A 24,149-nucleotide genomic window follows, 5' to 3' on the forward strand; every position below is an offset into this window, starting at 1 on the left:
AGATGGGAGACGTGGAAGGTGTGTGTAAGAAATTTACAGAAGAAATATGTGCAACATGTGATGTGGTGTGTGGAAGGAAGAGAAGACAGAGGGGGGTGCAAGGAACAGCGTGGTGGACTAAAGAGGTGAAACAGGCTGTGGCACAAAAGAAGAAAGCATACAATGAATGGATGAGAAATAGGGGCGTGGAAGAAGTTGAGAGGCGGAAGAGAGAGTTATATGTGGAAAGGAAGACAGAGGTGAAAAGATTAGTAAGAGAGAGTAAGAAGAGAGTGGATGAGGAATTTGGAAGGAATTTGAGTGTAAAGTGGAGGGACTGTAAGAAAATGTTCTGGAGAGAAGTGAAAAGAGTAAGATAGGGTGGAAGTGAAGTTAGCAGGGGAGTGAAAGATAAAAATGGTAGATTACTAGTGGAGAAGGGAGAAAAAGTGAGCAGATGGAGAGAACACTTTAAGGAATTGTTGAACACAGAGGATGGAAGTAATGTGAGTATAAGTGGCTGGGGAATGGCTGGGAGAAGGAGGGAGGTGAGAAGACAGGAAGAAATCAGTAGGATAGAAGTTGTGGAAGCAATGAAGAAAGTTAAATTGGGGAAAGCCCCAGGTATTGATGGAGTGTGTGGTGAAATGCTGAAGCATGGGGGAGAGATAGTAGTAGAATGGATGTGGAAGATGTGCAGATTGGCCTGGGAGGAAGGTAGAGTCCCTGAGGATTGGAAGTCAGGTATAATTATTGCCTTGTACAAAGGAAAAGGGGAAAAAGAAGTGTGTGGTAATCATAGGGGCATTTGTCTTATTAGTATAATAGGAAAAGTGTATGGTAGGATACTTATAGACAGAGTTAGAGAAAGAACAGAGAAATTAGTTGGAGAAGAACAGGGAGGCTTTAGGAAGGGAAGAGGTTGTGTAGATCAGATATTCATTCTTAGATCTTTAGTGGAAAAGTTTCTAGAGAAGGGAAAGAAGTTGTATGCGGCTTTCATGGATTTGGAGAAAGCATATGACAGGGTGGATAGACAAGGATTGTGGAAAGTGTTAAGAATATATGGAGTAGATGGGAAGTTGTTGAATGCTGTGAAGAGTATGTACGATGGTGCGAAGGCTGCAGTGCGTGTGGATGGTGAACTAAGTGAATTTTTCTCTTTGAAAGTTGGTTTGAAACAGGGATGTGTCATGTCTCCATGGTTGTTCAATCTGTACATGGATGGGGTAATAAAAGAGGTACAAGGTAGGGTAGTGGATGTTGGAGTGGCCCTGGTGAGAGAGGATAGTGTTTGGAAACTCCCTGTACTGCTGTTTGCAGATGATACTGTGTTGTTGAGTGAAGACGAAGGGGAGCTGCAAGGCTTGGTGGATGAGTTTGAGAGAGTGTGTAAGAAACGGAACCTAAAGGTGAATGTAGGGAAGAGTAAAGTGATGGTCTTTGAGAGAGGTGAAGTTAGTGAATGTACAGCGAGGTTAGATGGTGAGGAATTGGAAAATGTGAGTACGTTTAAGTATTTGGGTAGTGTGATGAGTAAGGATGGAGGTTTGGAGGCTGAAGTGCTTGAAAGGGTACAGCAGGGAAGAAAGGTTGCTGGTTCTTTGAAAGCAGTGATAAGAAACAGGGAAGTGAGCATGGAAGTGAAAAAGTTACTACATGACAGTATTGTGATACCAACTCTAACGTACGGAAGTGAAGCTTGGACATTGTTGGAAGGACACAAGTCAAGAGTGAGAGCAGTGGAAATGAGTTATTTAAGAGGAGCCTGTGGAGTCACGTGGAGAGACAGGCTGACGAATGAGGATATAAAGGAGCGTTGTGGTGTGGATGTGGATGTGATAGGAAGCGTTATGAGGAACACACTGAGGTGGTTTGGCCATGTGGAGAGGATGGAGGGTGAAAGACTGACGAAGAGAGTGTATGTGAGTGAGGTGGAGGGGGGAAGAGGGAGGGGGAGGCCGAGGATGAGATGGAGGGATGGGGTGGAGAGGTATATGAGAGATGGGGGTGTGAGTTGGGAGCAGGGCAGTGAAATGGCGGGGGACAGGGCGACTTGGAGGCGATTTGTTTGTGGCCACCCCAAACGGGATTGAGACGTCTGGCAATAGATAGATAGATAGATAATTCCATGGAGATGATGATTCCTGTTTTACGATTTTTTTCCCCCCTCTAATGCCACTTTTTTTTTTTTTTTTTTTTTTTTTAAATGTGTCCGACTCCAGGCATAGGTTTCACAGCCTGCTATCTACACACCAATAGCATTATTGTCAAATGCATATGAAATGTCCGACTCTAGGCATAGGCTTCACAGCCTGCTATCTACACACCAATAGCATTATTGTCAAATGCATATGAAAAATTTTGTGATTTGAGGAAACTACATGAAAGCGCATAGAAAAATTTATCTTTGAAACCCGCAAAACGTATTTCTAGGAGAAGTTCACAGACTCCCACCAGATGTCAGGACCACTCAGTGCACTGGCCCATTAAGTGGCCACATTCTCATTTATTCACGGTTCAAGCACCCAGAGTAGTGACTCCACATCAAAAAGATAAATATCCACAATTGTGTGTTTACCAATACCCATCCGTCAGCAACAACTATGACAATGCTGGGAAAAGATGGGTGCCAAGCCCTTGTCACACACACTGTACAAATTTCTTCAACCAACTCAATCTCCTGTAAGTTCCCTAACCTCATCAACTTCCACATCTTGTTTTCTCACATATTTACCACATCAATCCCTCTCTGCTTGGCCACCCATGCCCCCTCCCACCTTTAAACTTCCTCAGATGCACCCTTTTCACTATCCGACTTACATTCATCCTCTCCACATGACCAAAAACTTTTTCAATTCCGGTGTCAATATACTTCCTAACTCCAAATCTTTCATGAATCCCGTTATTCTTTATCTTAGCCACTTTCTGCACATTTCTCAATAGTCCCAGTTCCACTGTTCTTAATAAGAGGCAGTTTCATTCTGCACCAAAGTCATACACTTATTCCACCATTAAATGGACTGGAAAAGAAGAAGAAGACAAAGAAGAAGAAAAAGAGGAGGAGGAGGAGGAGGAGGGGGAGGGGGAGGAGGAATCATTTTATTTTATAATTGTAATCCCCTGATTTTATTTAGCTTGACTTTTTCTTTATAGTACTGTCGAGGTTACATACAGCCTTCACAAACACTTTCAATATGAAATGACTTTCCTCAGTTGAATAAAATCTTCTGGTAGCAGAGAGAATAAACTAAAATGGGTGTCACCTGGATTCTGGGGATTTCAACTCACGGTCAGTACTGGACTGTTGTGCCTGAGCATTGGCATTCTGTCCTTGCTGTTGGTTCCAGGTTGACTCTGGTGTGCTGCCACAGTGCTGCCCACCACCACCTTTTTCTTGGGATGTGTTGCCACTGTCTTTACTTTCTTTGTGCTGGCTGCTATTCTGGCTCCACTGATTGTTCAGCCCTCCTGCCCCTTCCCCACTTACACTCTGCTGATCTTGGTTATCTTGTTGATTCTGAGGTCCTGAGCCACTCCAAGCACTCTTTTTATCATCACCTTTACTATCACCATCTTTTTGTGGTGATTCACTCAGTAAACTTTGCTGTCCTGTCAAAGTTGGTGTTGACTGTCCTGGTGCATTTGGAGGAGGCTGTGACAACAGACTTAGTGCAGACTGTCCTGGCAGACTTGGGGGTGGCTCTCCCATTAAGCTCTTGGGTGGTTCACCCAATAAGCTCTTGGGTGGATCTCCCATTAAACTCGGGGGCTGCTCCTTCTCATTAGGGGTTGGTGGAAGTGGTGGCTGTACTGAGCTTGCATTTTCAGAAGCCTGAGTTATGGCTTTCTCTTGAGTACCACCACTAGTCCCAGACTTAACACCAGATTTGTTTCCTCCCTCTTCCTCTGGGGGAGGGGGAGGGGGAGGTTCATTTGGCAGGGGAGGCATAGATGGAGGAGGGACATTTGGTGGAACTAAACTTGGGGGTGGTACACTGAAGTTCGGCATGTTGGGAGGTGGGGTGTTCTGGTGCTGCATGGGCATATACATCCCAGGTGCTGCACCATACATACCATACATCCCATACATCTGTCAAGAACAAACACATCAGTAAAAATCACACATTATCAATATTATTCTTTAATACTGCAACCCAGGCACAGCAATGCACATGGTTGCATAAGCAGTCATGTAAAGTGAAAACTTCTTATTAAGAGGACTATGTTCCATCAAGAAAAACTATTTTCTTATAAATGCTACACCATAAATACTGGAGGTAAAAGCTTCACATTACCTGATACGAACTATAGTCTACCTCTTTTAATACGTACCGGTATTAACCCCTTAACAGCGGGGCGTCACTTTCGTGACGCTTGGGAGCAAGGGATCATACCGCGGGGCGTTGCTTTTGTAATTCTGTGTTACTTTGAATTCACCCGGGCTTCCAAGTGGTGGCCTGTATCATCTATCAGTACTGCCAATGTCCAACACTAGTCAGCACTCCTAATCTCATCTGTACTCCCATCCATTGTTGACAATTTAGCCATTTCTCCCCGTTCTTGACTCCCCTCCCTACCCCCCCTCCATTACCCTATCCTCTCGCCTGCCCGGCCGTGCTATGCTAAGTAAATCTTCCCTGGAATTTTTCACTGATTTCATCCATTGAAATATGCCCTATGCCCTATTCTTATACCAAATAATATATACAAGAAAGAAATAAGGCAAGTGAGAGTGCCATACACCTGGAATTGGCTAATTATCACCTGACAACACCTCACGTGCACTCGTTCGCTAATTTTCGCTGTTTATTTCCCCTTGAAATATGCCATATAATCTATTTTCGTAATAAATATACATATAAGGAGGGAAGGGAGAAGCCTAAGTGATATTTACATTCACCTGGAACTACCTAATTTATAATGTACTGTCTAGATTTCCTGCCAATCATTTCACTGCTATATATTAGCTGCTGTCAAGAGGCTAACGTTGGTAGTCATGCATTTCCCTAGGTAGGCCACCACCCCGGCGCACCCTTATCAGTTCACTCTCATCTTCCAATGTGGAGGTACGTCTGTTTGCTCTAGCTAACTTCAGGGACTTTTCACCCCCATGCAAAGGGCCCTGTGACCTTTACCCCCTACTAAACCTCGTGTGGAAAGAGGTAAAGGGCTGACAATTGATAAAAGAGTGACTACGATCTTTCTATTGAGTAAAACAGTGCAAGTGGAATTGTAAATAATGTGTAAACAGCAAGTGAAAGTAATGAATGTAAATATACGTGAACAGTGGAAAATAGTTTTATAAGTTACTTCAAGTGACAGTGCATAACAGTGTTAATAAAATAGAAATGTCTATTTATCTATCTATTGCCAGACGCCTCAATCCCATTCGGGGTGGCCACAAACAAATCGCCTCCAAGTCGCCCTGTCCCCCGCCATTTCACTGCCCTGCTCCCAACTCACACACCCCTCTCTCATATACCTCTCCACCCCATCCCTCCATCTCATCCTCGGCCTCCCCCTCCCTCTTCCCCCCTCCACCTCACTCACATACACTCTCTTCGTCAGTCTTTCACCCTTCATCCTCTCCACATGGCCAAACCACCTCAGTGTGTTCCTCATAACGCTTCCTATCACATCCACATCAACACCACAACGCTCCTTTATATCCTCATTCGTAAATGAGTAGTATTATAAGAATACGAATATATACCCTAGGAGTAATGAAAGTGAAAGTTTCACTCTAGCATGTCTGAATACTATGAGTTATGAGTGTGAAGGTGAAAGTAACATTCACTCTCAATGCTAGTATACAGGACAAGAAAGTGAATGCAACCTATTTTACTTAACCCCTACACCGCGGGCATGTTTACCGATGTTTTGCGTGTGCCGCGGGGTTATTCGGGCTCCGACAGACTCTCAAAAAATATTTGCCAAAAATCAGTTATTAGTCCTAGAATATTAAAATTATTTATGCTTATGGCACATACCTTCAGCTTTCTCCTGGAATGTTTGTTGAGCCTTCGTCAGTTACCGTAGGACTTGTGGAGACCTCTGAAGTTGGGTAACGAAGTCTCCACTTTACACTTCCCGACAACCCGTAATATGATTACCACAGCCAGATATTAACACTATAAACACTACTCTATGATTTTCAAGTAGTTTGGGATCCATACTCCAAAAAAAAAACACTGTGAAAGCAATGAAAATTATGAGCGCGTCTGACCGCCGCACTTGCGCTAGTTCGCTCTTGGTACTCTGTCATTTATTATTCATAAAACCCCTCACACTTTATATTTCTATTACTATATAACACTTATATATATCTACAGTCTTTATCCATAAATTTCCTTCAGTAGTATTAGTTTATTGTCACTGTAAGGATTCAATTTCTTTCAGTAAAATACATAGCATTCACTTTCTCGTCCTGTATACTGGCATTGAGAGTGAATGTCACTTTCATCTTCACTCTCATAACTCATAGTATTCAGACATGCTATAGTGAAACTTTCACTTTCATTACTCCTAGGGTATATACTCGTATTCTTATAATACTACTCGTTTACATTTCTATTTACGTTCTCTATTTTATTTACGTTATTTACATTTCTATTTTATTTACACTGTGTTATGCACTGTCATTTGAAGTAACTTATAAAACTATTTTCCACTGTTCACGTATATTTACATTCATTACTTTCACTTGCTGTTTACACATTATTTACAATTCCACTTGCACTGTTTTACTCAATAGAAAGATCGTAGTCACTCTTTTATCAATTGTCAGCCCTTTACCTCTTTCCACACATGGTTTAGTAGGGGGTAAAGGTCACAGGGCCCTTTGCATGGGGGTGAAAAAAGGCCCTGAAGTCAGCAAGAGGATGAGCCGTACCTCCTCTTCGGAAGATGAGAGAGAACTGATAAAGGAGGGCCGGCCCGGGTTGAGGCCTACTTGGGGGTTATTCAGTACTACCAACGTAGCTCTTGAAACAGCTATGTATTTCACTGAAATGACTGGCAGGAAATCTAGACAATACATTATAAATTAGGTAGTTCCAGGTGAATGTAAATATCACTTAGGCTTCTCCCTTCCCTCCTTATATGTATATTTATTACGAAAATAGATTATATGGCATATTTCAAGGGGAAAAAAACAGCGAAAATTAGCAAACGAGTGCACGTGAGGTGTTGTCAGGTGATAATTAGCCAATTCCAGGTGTATGGCACTCTCACTTACCTTATTTCTTTCTTGTATATATTATTTGGTATAAGAATAGGGCATAGGGCTTATGTCAATGGATGAAATCAGTGAAAAATTCCAGGGAAGATTTACTTAGCGTAGCACGGCCGGGCAGGCAAGAGGATAGAGTAATGGAGGGGGGGGTAGGGAGGGGAGTCAAGAACAGGGAGAAATGGCTAAATTGTCAACAATGGATGGGAGTACAGATGAGATTAGGAGTGCTGACTAGTGTTGGACATTGGCAGTACTGATAGATGATACAAGCCCCCACTTGGAAGCCCGGGTGAATTCAAAATAACACAGAATCACAAAAGCGACGCCTCGCGGTATGATCCCTTGCTCCCAAGCGTCACGAAAGTGACGCCCCGCGGTTAAGGGGTTAAAGAAATTGAATCCCTAGTGACAATAAACTAATACTACTGAAGGAAACTTATAGATAAAGACTGTAGATATATATAAGTGTTATATAGTAATAGAAATATAAAGTGTGAGGGGTTTTATGAATAATAAATGACAGAATACCAACAGCGAACTAGCGCAAGTGGGAAGGTCATACGCGCTCGTAATTTTCATTGCTTTCACAGTGGTTTTTATTTGGAGTAAGGATCCCAAACTACTTGATAATCATAGGGTGGTGTTTATAGTGTTAATATCTGGCTGTGGTAATCATATTACGGGTTGTCGGGAAGTGTAAAGTGGAGACTTCGTTACCCAACTTCAGAGGTCTCCACAAGTCCTACGGTAATTGACGAAGGCTCAACAAACATCCCAGGAGAAAGCTGAAGGTATGTGCCATGTGCATATGTAATTTTAATATTCTAGGACTAATAACTGATTTTTGGCAAATATTTTTTGAGAGTCTGTTGAAGCCCGAATAACCCCGCTGGGAAACATGCCCGCGGTGTAAGGGTTAAACAATGAGCCCACGAGCAAAATGTGCAATAAAAATTAAGTAACTGAAATAAATGAGTGTCAACTTGTTCCCCCTGACTGGCAATTGCCCATCCTTACTACCAGGTACTGAGCAAATGGTACATTTGCTATCACACTCTATAAACCAGAACACAGCTGCAGTTTTATAAGAACTTATAATACGGGTAGTGTTAGCCAGAGTCTCCTGTGCTCCGTCCTGTTCCAGTTCTACTCGTTGCTGATTGGCTGAGATAATTATTCTTCTTATTGATAAAATAATGAGCCTTACTACGAAACAGTATCATATTATTTACTTTTACTTTGAATTCATTTCTGTATGATAAAGGGAACACTAAAATTTGCTAACTGGATCAAAATCAGTTTGAAAAGAACCAGCCTGCCTCCTCGTGTGACTGCAGTTGAGTTTTGGCGCCAAGAAAGTTCAGAGCTTGGCAAGAATACATCGCAGCTGTGCCGCTATTACTATTAAACACATTAAGACATTTTATCTGTTGTCTGTTAAGTTACCACAGTATCATAACCATATTGTAATTTTCATTATTTCCTACATTAATTTAATTAAAATTAGAAGGTTCGAATACAGAAGTTGGAAAACGAAATGTCACTGGCTTCGCCTACTCAGTACAGTATAATTATTTATACCAACAATGCTGTAAAAGAAATTTGATTCTATACATGTGAAGTCATCGAAAGCTTACAGAGGGAAAAGGGTTGTGTGTGTGTGTGTGTGTGTGTGTGTGTGTGTGTGTGTGCAAACCAAATATAAGGAAAAAAGTCAAAACACTAAGTTCTTTGTACAATGTATACCTTTTTATTTTCATAGAGGGAACTTTCGTTACTTCACAAACCTTTCAGGCCGATAATGTTCCTTGGTACTTTTTTCCAACATCCTTTACTACATATTTCCTAGTTAAATGGAAAAGATATCATTGCAGTTAAGGGGTTAAGTAAAAATTTTGTTGCTTCGCCTGGTGAGAGCACCTGATGTTTACCCGATGCTGTCTCGGCAAGACTGTGGCTTCCCTCATCCTACTCAGGCCGACAGGTGAGTGGGTGGGGCACAAGAGACTCTGGCTAATGCAACCAGTATAGTAAGAACAAGAACAAACAATCCTATTGAGCTATAGTACTTGAGAAGGGTAATGGTACTGCATAAATAAAGACTCACGCCGGACTGCCCCCACCAGGCATCCTGCTGTTGTGGCCACTGTGGCCATGACTGACTGGTCCCCTGTTGCTGCTGCTGTTGCTGTTGCCATCCTTGCCCACTCTGTTGCTGAAAGGCTGCATACTGCTGGGCCTGCTGCTCCAGGGTCAACTGGGTCTGAAATGCATATATTGTACACACCTGTCAAGTACTTAGGATGTGAATGCAAACTACAACAGACTGATAGAAAACAGTATAGTACTACAAGTTACACTGTTTGTTCTATATTGGTCACATTATACTGCAGAGTTGAAGAGGCTAGGACAAAAGCTCAGTTATGAGATTTATGGCCACTGGCTGCAAAAGTTTCAAGTTTTATAATGTATATTCAGTAAAAGCCTCTTTATCCAAAGTACCTAGAGGAAAAGCCAGTTCATAAGATTTTCTGAGTAAACTTGTCAGGACTCCATATTATAATAATACAAATCATAATAGATAGGAACACAAATGTATAGTCTTAAAGGTAACATGACAGTCAAGCTAGGTGTGGGAAAGGAAATGCATTTGCAGATTTCAGTAATGGAATGCCAGGTGTGCACCAGAAATGCTACATATACACAGACACACAGGCTTCTAGAAACTTCACACATGTCCAGTACATGTGATACAAGCCCTCCTAGACAAAAAAGGAGGAATTAGTCAGGAGACAGCTAGCTACAGGGGCATGAGGTTGCAAAGAGAAAGAGATGAGAAAAGGGGTTCAGCGAGAACTTAGCTAGCATATATACGCTCCTGTGTAATACACGCAGTGTTCAACTTGAACTTTCCCTTTGAAGATAATAAACTACAATCAAGACCAAGTATCCATCTTTAACTTCTCCCGTCACCGACTACAAGTGAACTGAAGTTCCTTCCTCACGTATTTACTCAGCTATGTCTACTATATAATCAATCTCCAGACTCACAAACTGTGTTATGTATGGTGCTCTGCAATCAACTCTTCAATCAAAGGCCTCTCCAATTCTGTAACAGGCAGGCTCTATAATCACCTCTTCCACCAAAATCCTGTCCAATTCTGTAACTGGTAGGCCCTTTAATCAACTTCATCCAAAAGTGCCTCCAGCTCCATAAGAGGTATGATCTATAATAAACTCTTCACCTAAAAGCCTCTCCATCTCTGAAACAGGTATAGAGTGTGTCTGTGGCAGTTGAGTGACTCCATGTTTGACTCTCTCTCTCTCTCTCTCTCTCTCTCTCTATCAAAAAGAAGATAAGGAGAAAATAAAAGAAATGAAGGAAGAGGCAAACCATTGGTCCCCTTTTGTCTTATCTGCCTGGGGACTGGTTTGTTGAGTCTCACCCTCCCTTCCCAAAATGAACCTAGTGAGTAGCATAAAGGCTATTTCTGTTAACTTCGCTCAACTGTTCTCCTACACTTGCATGTTTGCCTCTTTTACAATTATGGTATTGCATTTACTGGCTTTCTGCATAAGGTTCCAACTCTGCCTTTGTAAGCTGGCACATCCATGACTATTTCTCTACTAGATGTTCCCTTAAAGTTTATCATAATATTATTCAATCTTTTTCTTTACTCCATTATCCAATTTAATACACTGCAGTGTGTATTACTATAAATAAATAATTATTATACAGTAACCCCTCGTTATAAAATGCCTCATTATACGATACGTCGATATTTTAGTACCCTACGCTCGCTATACAATGGGAACGATTAGCAAAAACAACAAAGGATCGTCCACAGCTCAGTGAACAGCAAATGCAACGCAAACGTCCCCACATGATCGGCGCTGGACAACATGCACTCATCCACCGGTCCAGCCTCATCAGCCAGCGATGCCCAGCCAGCCAGTTCAGACAGTGATGAGTGAGGGCTGTGAGGCCCTTACTGTCCCTTAGCCTTGAGTCGGGACAATTCGCCGTCAGGACGATTCTTTGTCATTTATTTACATAACAGTTTATTTAGCAAAGTAGCTACACTAGTTTTTCAATTACAGTAATCCCCGTACTATCCGGACGCCCACTTTCCGGACATCCCCACTTACTGGACATTGTGGGCCTGGACCTTCGGAACCCAAAAATGGCCAAAAAAAGAAAAAATCCCTCCAAAATCCTAATTTTTTCCCACCCGTAATTTGAAATTGCCGCGCGGCACTGAACAGCTGTTACACCACAGTCCCTCCCCCCTTCCTTCCTCCCCCCTCCCCTGTCAGGGTTGCCACTGGGTATTTTTCAATACCAAATGTGGGCCAATTTGGTCATGAAAAATTTGTTTGGTAATGAATCAGAGTAATACATTACCAAATGGATTTTTCACATGTATGAGGATACACAGGATGGAGATGGTTGTAATATGGTCAAACAGAATCAAAATTTGTGAGCTGAGTCTACCATCTCTGTACTGGGACAGTTATTATTCTTTCCTTCCTTAAATATCAGTAAGCTTTATTTTACATCCATTTCATGTATTTGTCCATCAAAACAAAAATAAACAGTGTTACGAGAAACAGGTAACGATTCTTCGTTAAGAAACAGTAGCACGACAGGGCTGAAGATCGTGCATTACGATCATAAACAATAACAAACTCACGTGTGTCTACTGCCCAGCTGGACCTGCTGTATAAAGATCATGGAAAACCGTTGCTTAGAAAAATGGACAGTGCCTAGACTGAAGTTTTTCCTGAAATCTAGAGGAATACCCTGTTCAGGGTACATGAAACCCCAGTTGGTTAGACTTTTTGTACAGTATTTTGGAGCCCTCGGCATCGTTGGATTTTGGCCGGCGGTCTCGTCTCCGCACAATTTCGGCTTCAAACATTGTATAATTTTCATGTGAAAAACTTTGCAGGTTTTCTTCAGCATTGTTCTTTTAGAAAACTAAATTATGTGGTTTTCAAACCAAAGATGCAGCTAAAGACGTGTAAATAGGTGATGAATTCTGTCACTCCCAGTGTGCTTTCACGGCTTCTAGAGTAACATTTTCCTGCATTTATCACACTATACCATATCCAGGAAATTAGTACAGCTTAACTACTAAAGAATAATATCATGAAAAGCTTATGTACAGTAGGTTATATCAATAACTATCACAGGAGAGATTTTTAAAGATATGCGACTTCTGTGGTCTCTGCATGAGTAGCCCAATTTCCATATTGGCCTAGCTGATGATCAATGGCAACTCTTGAGTGAGTGACGGTGGGAATTGCATGTGTTGGTTTTGGCCACCTAATGGAGGTTCTCCACACTGCTCAAGTGCTCGATCTCCAGCAGCCTCTTGATTCGGTCCCTTATCCCTGAGGGATATGACCACACCCCAGGTCTTTTATTGGTCTGCCGCTTGGAACCTCATCCAACATTCACACTTCTCATCTTCTTCACCCAACTGACATCCTCCATCCTCTCAGCATGCCCAAATCACCTCAATCTAACCGTCCTTATCACAGCACCAATAGCTGTTGTACATTCCTGTCCCATCTCTCCTTCAGTCGTAATTCTAGCCCTGCCTGGCCTCACACTGAAGAAGACACTACACATTCATCTAATCAATGCCATTTCTGTACACCTGAGCCTACAAATATCCTTTTCATTTAATGCCCAGGTCTCACTACCATACACCTAACACATGTCACATTCTCTCAACACATATCGCTCTCTCAGTGTTAGGTGAGGCAACAGCTTTCTAAACTTCCTCCAACCACTCCTTAGCCTAGCCACTGACCTAGCTCCAGCCCCACCTCCAGCTTATTACATGTCACCAAAATAACATATCTCCTACCAATACTCAAGACTCTCCAGCAATATCAATCCTTTCAGGTTTGACAATCTGTACATGCTCTCTCTGACACACCGCACATGAAATCAGCATTATTTTGCGGTCCACTTCTAATACCATTACACCTCTCATGCACTCCCTTATCACAAACACTACTCAAGATGGATAATTATCATCATCATCATCACCACCACCACCATGACCTCCTTTCCCCCCACAGGGCAGGGTGAGGAGTAGCAATGTCCAGTCAGCCCAAATCTGCCAAATCCAATGGGCCACGCTTCCATTTGCTCACCATTCAAGCCCCCAGAATCCTGGCTCTACAGGGCTCTTGCTATCTGACGATGGTTGCGATCCATTTGGCTCCTAAGGTTTCAGATTTATGAGCCAAATAAATTTTTAGTAGCCAAACTGACTACGAGCCGAAATATTTTACGAGCAATAAATATATTTATTTACACACTGTGATGATTAGAATCATATAATGAGGTTTTAAACATTCACAGTGGCGACAAGGAAAGACTTAATAATCGATCACAACGTTCATTTTTTCATTCATTGCCAGACGCCATGTATCCCACACGGGGTGGCCAAGGGCTTAGAGTTAATTGTTTTACAGGGAGGGGCACTAATCCTCCACCAACCCCACTTTTTGTTCATTTAAGTGAGATTTATTTTGTAGTTTACTCCTCGCCAAAGTGGATGTACTGTATTTTCTCCTCGCCAAAAGGCAACTTGCATGTAAAATTTGTTCGCCGAAGGGAAAAAATACTCGCATTTGCGAGCTGTGGCTCACCAAACATGAGCCCCGCTCTATCTGATATGCTAAAAACATTCAACATGTACTGTAGCTTCACATAAACATATCTGACAGAGTCAATCCAGACGCTGTCACATTAAAAGGGGTGCCAAATCCATGATCATGCGCTTCTCCTCACAATATTCATCCAGCCAGCTTGATCTCTTATCAGTCCCATAGTCTCACCGACTTCCAAACAAACTCACATCCACCATCTCTCTCCACCTACCTTGCCTCCTCCCTCCTTCAAATTCACTTAGATATACCTTTTTCACCAATATATTGTTACCGGTATCCAGTCTCTCTACATGACCATGCTATCTCAGTACACTCTCTTCGATTTTGGTGTCCACAGACTTCCTCACTCCACACCTTTCACGAATCACCTTATTTCGTATCCTATCCACTTGCTCTACTCCACATACATTCCTCAGCAGTCCCATCTTCACTGCTCTCACTCCTGACTTTTCATTTCCATGCCACACCATAGTCTCACATCCCTCTGTTAAAGTTGGCACTAACACTCCTTCATGTAAACCTTGTGCAGCTGCAACATTCAAGCCTCTGTTTCTTGTCAAGGCCTTCATTGTACCTGCTACTTTTCTTCCTTGTGTCACTCTACTTTCCACTTCTTTTGCAAGTTTTCCTCTCTTTTCTATCACTGTAACCAGGCATTTGAACACTCACCAATTCCAGTCTCTCTCCATTCACTGTAACATCACACTGGGAGTCACCTTCTCTCTCAATAACCATCACTTTACGTTTATCTACATTTACTCTCAAGGCATGTCGCTCACAGACATCAGCAAAACTCTGCACTAGTCTACTAAGTTCTTGTCCGGTATTTGCAAATAGTACTGCATCATCAGGATACGACAAACTTGAAAATATTCTCATCCATCACCATTCATTACCATCATCATCCCCATTACTTGTGTTTTTACTTTTCTCATCACCCCACCCATATATATATTGAATAACCAAGGGGACATCACACAACCTTGCTGCATGCCCACATCAATCGTGAACCATTCACTTACATGCCCATTTACCCATTAACATGCTTCACTACCATCATAAAAACTCCTGACGGCACCTAGCAGCTTACCATCTACACCATACATGTACAAAACCTTCCACAATCCTTCTCTATCTACTTTGTCGTATGCTTTTTTCCAGACCCATAAATGCCATTTACACTGAGTGACAAGCCAAATGGTTTCCTCTAAGTCAAGAAACCCTTAACAACATATAACCAAACCATACGTGCTCCCTACGTGTCAACTAGTGGGTTCGTGGAGGGTCAGTGCCCCTCCCCATAAAACAAATAACTCAGAGTCAAATGGCCACTCCTTACAGGATTATGGCATCTGGCAACAGACAGATATAGATAAATGCCATAAACACCTTATAGTCCTTCTCACAAGCTTTCTCCACTATCTGTCCCACCACAAATATTCACACATCCTCTGCCACTCCCAAATATTTACTCATCTTCTAAACAATATACAGTACTAACATCTAAATAACAGTGACAGGTTATATGACAACTAGCCCTAAAAGTCCCATACCTGCCTTGTCATGTGGGGTGCCACATATCCACTCATCCACCTGCTCACTCAACTTGTCCAACACTCACTCTTCTCAGCCACTTGTGCAACCCACCAAGCACACTGATCTCAGCCATCCACCTTTCCCATCCATGAATGCCACCCACCAAGCTCATCTTTCAATGCCACCCAACACATGTACCCACTCACCTCCCCATCTTGAACCCATCCACCCCACACAAGGCACCCTGGTCATACAATCTTCTCAGCCACTCTGGCAACCCACTGTGTCACCACACCACACACCCTGGAGACCCACCCATTCTGACCATCCACCTTGTCCACCAACCACAGTCACCCACCCTGCTCACCCAACAATGTCATCCATCATATCAACCCATCCAGCCCTCCCACCATACCCACCCATCTCTCCCTGAATTCAGTGTAACTGCAGTGATTTCTTGTTGAAAACTGTGCATGAGAAATGTTGCAAATTTTTTTCCAGTAACATTCCTCATGCTATGCAAGTAACGTGTGTGACAGAGCATATGGCTTACCAGAGTCTCTTACAAGATATCACAGGGCTGCATTAGTAAGATAACCTACTAGGATATCTATTTACAGCATAAACTTATGTTAGTTTTCTCCAATCCATAAGCTGTGTATGGGAAAAATGTTCAAAAAATGTCATGCACGTTACTCTTGAAGTACTTCCACTTCAAGGTCGTGCCATAGTCTGACTGCAAAAAATATATGTAAACAATTGTAGTGACAATTACAACTCAAACAGATGCTATTTCAATAAAAGCCAATTACAGCATTCCAAACAAACACATACTCGGGTCAATGATGATAAGAAAATCACTAAATTCAGCATGAATTTTTGTTCAGTGACATGGTACAACATTTTTTAATGCTTCACTCTCAGTAGACAGTTTAAAAACTTTTCTCTCCACATCCATAAACTTCAATGTTTTAGTTTTTAAATATATATAATTTATATATACAGTAAAACCTCACTGTAATGGACTAACTGGGGCCCAAACCATTCCGAAAAATGCAAAATTCTGATAAAAGCGACATCCGGACTTCCCCATTAATCAGGACTTTTTCCGATATATCAGACCTTAGTCCGGATCGCACAAACGTTTTTAAAACTGTTTTTGACTACCATTACGGTACTGTACTGTGTTATAACTTCACTACATTAACCCCTAAAAGACGGGCACCGTAATGTTTTGACATATGCTCGGGACGGGCATAATTGGCAGGTGCGATATAGTGGGGGATTTGTGGGGGGGAGGTGTGGAGGGGTGTGGGGTGGTGCAGGGATGGGGATTGGGTGCTTGGGGGAGGTGAGGACGTGGGGTAGAGTGGGGGTGGCAAGTGGGGGGTCAGGAGGGGGATGGCAGGAAAACGGGTGGGGGTGGCGGTGGGGGGTTAGAAGGGTAGTGTTGTTTGGGGGTGTGGAGGGTAGGGGGTGGTGGGATAGGGGGAGGGTGGGGGATAGGGGATGGTGGGGAAGCTATTGGAGGGATTGGGGATTGCTGGGGGCATGGGGGATGGGGAGGGTAGGGGTGGTGAGAGGGTGGGGGTTAGGGGTGGTAGGGGGCTGTGGAGGGTATTGGAGGGACGGTGGGGATTTGGGCGGCAGTGGAGGTTTGGGGGTGCGCGATGGTGGGGGGCAGTGTGGGGAGGGCAGGGGGTTGGGATGGGGGGTGAGGGTGGGGATGGGGGGGTGAGGGTGGGGATGGGTGGCAGGTGGTGTGTGGGTGTGGTGGTAGGGGGATGAGGTGGGTGGGATGGGTTTGAGGGGGTGGGGGTGTGACCGCATATGCGGACACCAATCTTTTTGGCCCTAGTACCCTTGGAATGCATATGCGGACACCCATCTTTTAGGGATAATCAAATGGTACAATATATATAATAATAATGTACTGTACACTGATAAACATGTCTTTTATTTACCTTATTGTTGGTGAACATAGCTGAAGTGGTCAGGCAGTCCAGACTGCTTCTGGCTTTATCAGACTTTTTCAGATATATAGGAATTTAGTCCGGTAGCTCCGCGAGTCCGATAAAAACGAATTCTGGTCTATTGAAGTCCGTTATATCAAGGTTTTACTTTTTTTTATCAAATTTGGATCGAGCTGGCTGGATGAATATTGTGAGAAGCACATGATCAGGGATTTGGCACCCCTTTTTAATGTGACGGCGTCCGGACTGACTCTATTAGAAACGTTTATGTGAAGCTACAGTACCATACGTGGTGAATGCTTTGGGCGTATCAGATAAAACCAGGATTCTGGGGGCTTGAATGATGAGTGAATGGAAGTGTGGCCCATTAGATTGGGCAAATTTGGGCTGACTGGACACTGCTACTCCTCACTCTTCCCTAGTTTGGGAAAAGAGGTCTGGATGATGATGATGATGAATATTTTTGATCATTTCTGAGGCTGACACTTGCATAGAATGATCCTTTTTTTAACATCACAAAGTAGGTATATTTCCTTGCACTCTTTATTTCTTTGGTCAAAAATTAATGTGAATTACCTGCACTGTACTGTTATCTAGTACTAAAATTACTTTGGTTAAGCACGGTGGTTTTAAGAAAACAGCTTGTCCCCGCAACAATGTCCTTTATAAGTAGGTGCTGCCAAGGGTAATTTTGCTTAAAAAAAAAAGGGGGGGAGGGTCTGTCTGTCTTCACACACCTCAAGAGAATGTTCATTTGTAAGCCAACACCGCTTTTTTTCCCATGCTTTTCGCCACTTTTAAAATACAAAACACAAACTTGAAAATGCAACCAGAAAATGCTTTAAAAATCCCATGAGGAGCTAAAGTAAGGAAAAAAAAAAAAAAAAAAAAAAAAAAAAAAAAAAAGGAAAATATAAAATAAGGTGGTCCTGTCTTCTTAAGGATTTCCCTAAAATTATTTTCTTAAGAATGTGGGTATACAAGAAAACAACTTGAATCACTGCATAACTGTCAAGTTCTTTTACCCAAGTTTTTATGGTGTTATGTATTTCGGAAATACAACCAACTAATGTGGAGTGAAATATGTTTGTCATTCAGTTCACGCAATTTTAACCAATTTTTCTTCTATATACATCAAACGCAAATGGACTTTTTACTACTAAGTACACCAAACCCTCATTTTTCAACCAACTGGTGTTTAACAATTCGTTGTTTTAACGTTTACAAATCAATACCCTTTTTCATTGTTTGACATGGTTATCCTCGCCATTTCGACAATTCAAACCAAATGGCAACCTGGTGATGACTGCGCCAATGATTAACGAACGCTCTTAACGCACGATACTGTTTTGGTGCCAGTTTTAGGGAATGCACATCTTAGTTTGCACTAGGTTAGGTAGGTGATAATCACTGAGGGTTCCTAGGGGCGAAGCCCTCCAGTTAGATTTGAGCATTTCCAGTTAGGCTTCCACTGCTACTAATGGTTTTACATTGAATACATTTGAGATTTTTTGCTGTGGCGATGTCATGTCCATTCGGTGGGATCGTCTATAAACATGCTATTGAACGCATTCTGGGGGGGTTAGGTGTAGATAAGGAGTGGGGGTTATTCAGCTTCTAGTTCCATCTATTATCGAGTCTATGTCCAGACCAGGTTAAATCATGGTACATTAGGTTAGGTTGTTAAGTTAGATGCAATGAAAGACAGAGATAGGAGCTGGAAACTTCCCTCTCCTCACCCATCTCTTTTTAAGTACGGGGAAAAACAATTGCAACTAATACTTATATAAGATGCATAGAACTGCTTAAATTCAGCAATAAGTATATTAGTTTCAGTGTCTGTTAGTTGGGTGTATTTCCGGAAGTTCACCGTTTTTGTCGAGTTTGTCTATTGGGGGGCCTCCAAACTCATCAAGAACATTCCAATATTAGGCCTACTGGTACCATAGCTGGAGACAGCCCAAATGCGGTCCTAAATGAAGGCCTTGGAAAGCTGGCTGGGGACAGCTGTGAAAACGAAAACGTGTATTCAAATCTGAGGCTGCTGGGGACGGCACTGGGAACGACTGTGGAAACGGACATACATTCTGCAGCTACTCGGTCGTGCTGGTCGTCTGAGCCAATCTGTTACCATTGAAAGATGCATACCGCGACGAGAGTCTTTTAAAGATGTATATGCATGCAGCTTATCATATTTTTGCTCTCTTATATACTGCTTCCTCTCCACTATTACATTACATCGCCGCAGCCGAGACAACAAACAATACTCGGCGTGGCTTCAACTTCTAACCCAGTACCACAACTCCACATCACCAACCTGATCTTGAGCGCTTGTCACGCTCCCAGCCGTCCACGATTGATTGCTCCACATTTTTTGACGACACAGGGTTCTAAATGACTACTAATCCTGTTCAGGAGTAGCTGTCCTCACGCGTTTGCGTATCATGGCCAATTCGTCTCCGACCATAAACAAAGTATCCTGAAGCTACCTTATGACTCTTCACATGAGATCGAACACTACGAATAAACAACAAGACCTTCTTCGTTAAGAGTCAGATACTACTGTGGCAAAAATATGTGCAAAATAATACAGACTTTTGTTTTTAAAATGCATCTTTTTCGTAACAACATACGTATATATCAATCACTAATTCACCCTTTTTTTTATCATGAAGGCTATTCATGGACTTTTACGCCAACGATCTCTCTAAAGGACGAGACATAGGAGCATCGATGATGATGCAAACTAAGAGCGTACACGACATTTAAAATGACCTACTGGAAAATGTACCAGACATAATAACACAAAATTAAAAGTGGGTGAAAAATGTTATGTTAGGTGTTTTTAGGACTATTCATCAACAACGAGGGACTTTCAGGTGTCGTCTGCTACCTAGCTGGTGACTACTGAGCCCTATTTCGGTCCAGACCTAGAAAAGTAACCTAACTATTGTGACTATTCTGTATGTCTGGATAAACTTACAAGAGTTAGCAACATTAAAGTAACTAAACTACTCGTTTATAAAAAATATCATGCCCTTGAATGAATACCTTTAACTGGCTATTATGCCTATGCGTACACTGGGCTTCCATCCGGCAATCCCTTACACACGGTCATTTCGTTGTGTTACTGATGAGTTCAGTGCAATTGGCTATCTACACTCGTATCATCTTTTTGAGTGAGAATTGTGCTTTCTTGAAGCTTGTCATTGCCTCAGTTTTCTGAAATTTAATATTTGCCAAATACCGCCACTTGATATCTGTTTCTATACTCCATACAGTGGTTGTAGGCACAGTCTAAACAGTCTACCGTACAGTTCTAGTGTATCACTCCTGGTAGAGGGTCATTGGTGTGACAGGTTTGGGAGGTCTCACCCTAGGGTTCTGGGGATGTCTCTGGGTGGCTGGGGGCTGCGTTCACCACTGGGCCGGACAGCCATCAGGAGCTGCCTGCGGCGTCCCTTCCGGGTGACGTCCATCAGCACCGGGCGTTGTTCAGGGGCAACCTGTAGAGCGTGGATCCCTCTCCCGGGAGAGGGCCCTGCCACCACTCCTCGAACGGCAGCTCCTCCGAGGGACTATACCTGTGAGGAGAGTGAGACGGGCGTCCCACACTTGGCTTCAGGATGACAGGTGGGCCGAGCCAGAGCCTTCCTCCGAAGGGATAGTCCCAGAGATTGTGGATGAAGGGCGTACAGTGACCGACCCTTCCCCGACGTGTACATTGCCACTGACACCCACAGCAGTTGCCGGACTCCCCCCAGTGCAGGCGGCAGCAGTCATCCCCTGGCTGCCGCCTCCCCTAGGCGAGACCGCAGCTTCAGGGAGGTGACGATGCTCTCACGGCCGACCCTCGCCCCAAACTAGGTCAGGTCACCCCTAGGACACCCACCATGACTAAGGGCAGGCGCCATGTTGCACGCCTCCTGGCCCTGTTTGGCTCTAGCCCCAAGGGCCACCACTCTTCCAGGGTCCCCCCCCCACCACCAGGAAAGGGCTGCCACCACTCCACCTTCAGATCCACCCAGGCTCCAGGTGATGCAGACAGTGACTCCCATTGGGAACGCACCCCTGACGGCCCTCCTCCTACTCTCGGCCGCAACCTGAGGCTGCCAAGGCAGTGGGCCCAGGCGTGCCCCTAGCGCCACTCACCACCCACCTGTACCGGTGAGTATAAGTGCTCTGAACTGTGTATACACCCTCTGTTAGTGTTCCCCCCCTCCCCCCTCTGGTGTTAGTACACGCGCCTGTGAAAAGCATTTCCCCCCTCTCCGTTACCCTGAGATCCAGGCCCCAGTGTGTGCTAAATCATGCCCCCAAGGGAGAGTCTGTGTTGAGTGCTATCATTGGTACAGTGAAACCAGTTCCGGCCGTTCCACGTGTCCCCCCCCCCCCGTGCAATACACAATTAACTCAGTTGATGTACAAGTGTTGTGTCCCTACCTCGTAGGCTATTGTGTGTAATATACTGTATTCCATGGTTATATCCCGCTTATGTCACGCGAGTGTACTGGGAGTAATATTCTGATGCGTTCATGTCACGCGAGGGTACTGTGAAATAGTTCCACCTCCCGTCCATGTCATGCAAGTGTATTATAAGTGATATACCCTCACACTTATGTCACGCGAGTGTATTATAAGGCAGCATATATCCCGTCTGTGTCACGCGAGTGCATTATGAGTGATATAACGTTGCATTTATGTAACGCGAGTGTACTGTGAAGTGAGGTAATATCCCCGTCCATGTCACAAATATTTGGGGGAGGCGGTGGCTGAATCGGTAGAGAGGCGGCCTGCAGTCCTGAGGGACCCAGGTTCGAATCCCGGCTGGGGCAGGGAACAGTTTAAGAATTTGAATTTCTTAAAAGCAGACTTTCCTGATCTACCAGAAGATCCGCCGACATGTCGTAAAAATACCCCCACTAATACCAATACACCAGTCCTGTATGAGACAGCCCTAGCATGTATTCAATATGGACGGTGGGTGTTAACGCCGAAGTGGTGACATGTAGAAAGGTGTATGGTATATAGGAGGACTACTGGGCCTCGAGAGCAGGCTGTGAAGCCTATGCCCAGAGTCGGACACATTAAAATATATATATATATATATATATATATATATATATATATATGTGTGTGTGTGTGTGTTCATACCGAGATAGACTGTGCTAAAGGTCCTGTTGTGCCCTTACTCCTACTTGTGTTCTAATGAGACATATCCAGTGTACTGTAAGGGTCATATGTGTACCTTATTGTGGTGTATAGTTAATGTAAGTGTGACTTATATAGCTCTGTATTGTTTAATATATTTGTACTGTGTAGGATTGGTCATATACTGCGGTGTATATCGTTGTCTGTGTTTTTGTACTTTTTTCATTGTTTAATACACGTGCGCATTTGCTCAGTTTATGTTTGAGCCACACCTCCTTGTTTGCATATTCTGGCCCAGTCAAGAACAAAGAACCCAAGGCCCGCACCATATCTGAACCCGAGGAGTCAGGCACAGAATACACTGCATAACACCTGAATTAATTTAAGAAATGGAACACAGAAGGTATACAGAGTGTAATGCTAGGTGTTTTAGGGGTCGGCTTCCCGTCCCGTAAACGCCTATAGTGTGTAGCGAGGCTCTCTTTCTAGACCGGAGCTTAGACAAATAGGAGAGAGGTAGGACACAAAACTCAAGGCAACAACCTTACACGTGTATTACTAAGTTGGACAGAGGAACGAGTAGATGTCACTGCTGGAGGTACACTGGACAATTATAACTCTTACGTCTAGATATGGGTTATAGGTATCGTGCAGGATACTGCTCAGGTCAAACAGCGCTTGAGGCAGAGTGTTATTAACTATAGGAAGTCTGGGTTTTCTATATTCAGGGAGTCGCTGGTTGGTGAGAGTTTCTTTGGCACTGGGGTCTGGATATGGTCTTAGTATTAGGAGGTATTTTCTGGTGGTAGTGTATTCACTCTGATAGACCCGACTCTCACTGGGTGGCCGTATTTGCAGTTGCACTGTCACTGTTACTCACTCCACCACTTTGGTATTATCACTGACTTCCACTTGAGGGTTAGTTCACTGTTCTGCCTCTATGTTACTAGGTCACAGACACTATATCACTGTCACTCCTTTCGGATCCGGGTGTCATGGCGGTCAGGTAAAAGGGGCGGCAGAGGCATCACAGCTCTACTACTGATGGGGCTGGGTTCTGCCGGGGGGCTCTACATCCAGAAGCCACGGGATCACGCACAGGGGCATCCTCTCTCGTCCGGGGCTGTGGGTGGCGAAGGGCCACGCACTCTCAGAACTGGAGGCTGGAGTACGGCCCTCAGGACTGGGGCTGAATAACTGCCTGAACCTTTCGCTCAGGCACCTGACAGAGGAAGATCTCCGGCGTCAGGGTGCAGGGAGTTCCCGCCCAGGAGACCTGGGGGTGGTCTGGGGTTCCCGAGGGCTGCGGTCCCCGGTGCTTGGCGGCGCCATCAGGAAGGGGTTGCGGCACCTGTCTATGTCAGGGTCCGTCAGGTGGGCCTCCTCCAGAGCTGGTTGCAGGGAGCAGGGGCCGGGGGAGACCACGGGGCCTCTCCAGTACTCTTCTAGGCCCGGGACTCCCTCTGGGTCATGGACCGGAGAACAGGCAACAGCTTCATACGGAGGAGCGGCTACAGGCTGACTCCTGCCGTCTGGCCTGGCTACTGGCCGTGGCCTTCTAGGGGCACGGCTACCGGCCG

At 43.9% G+C, this 24,149-nt stretch overlaps 1 protein-coding gene across 1 annotated transcript in view; it reads right to left on the reverse strand.

The window, feature by feature from the left end:
- The window catches only part of LOC145405080 (uncharacterized), a 193,457-nt gene extending 173,589 nt beyond the window's left edge, over positions 1–19,868 (reverse strand). The window contains exons 1-3 of the mRNA XM_080276590.1: positions 19,736–19,868; positions 9,324–9,479; positions 3,271–4,072 (exon numbers count right to left, since the gene is read on the reverse strand). Of these exons, the coding sequence (XP_080132716.1) occupies positions 3,271–4,072; positions 9,324–9,479; positions 19,736–19,789 (1,012 nt within the window). The 5' untranslated portion in view covers positions 19,790–19,868. The remainder of the gene's footprint in view (positions 1–3,270; positions 4,073–9,323; positions 9,480–19,735) is intronic.
- Positions 19,869–24,149: the final 4,281 nt, after the last annotated feature.

This window comes from Coenobita brevimanus, chromosome 65 (assembly GCF_032717465.1).
Source record: "Coenobita brevimanus isolate Jiangsu-jjx chromosome 65, ASM3271746v2, whole genome shotgun sequence".
Classification (NCBI taxonomy): domain Eukaryota; kingdom Metazoa; phylum Arthropoda; class Malacostraca; order Decapoda; family Coenobitidae; genus Coenobita; species Coenobita brevimanus.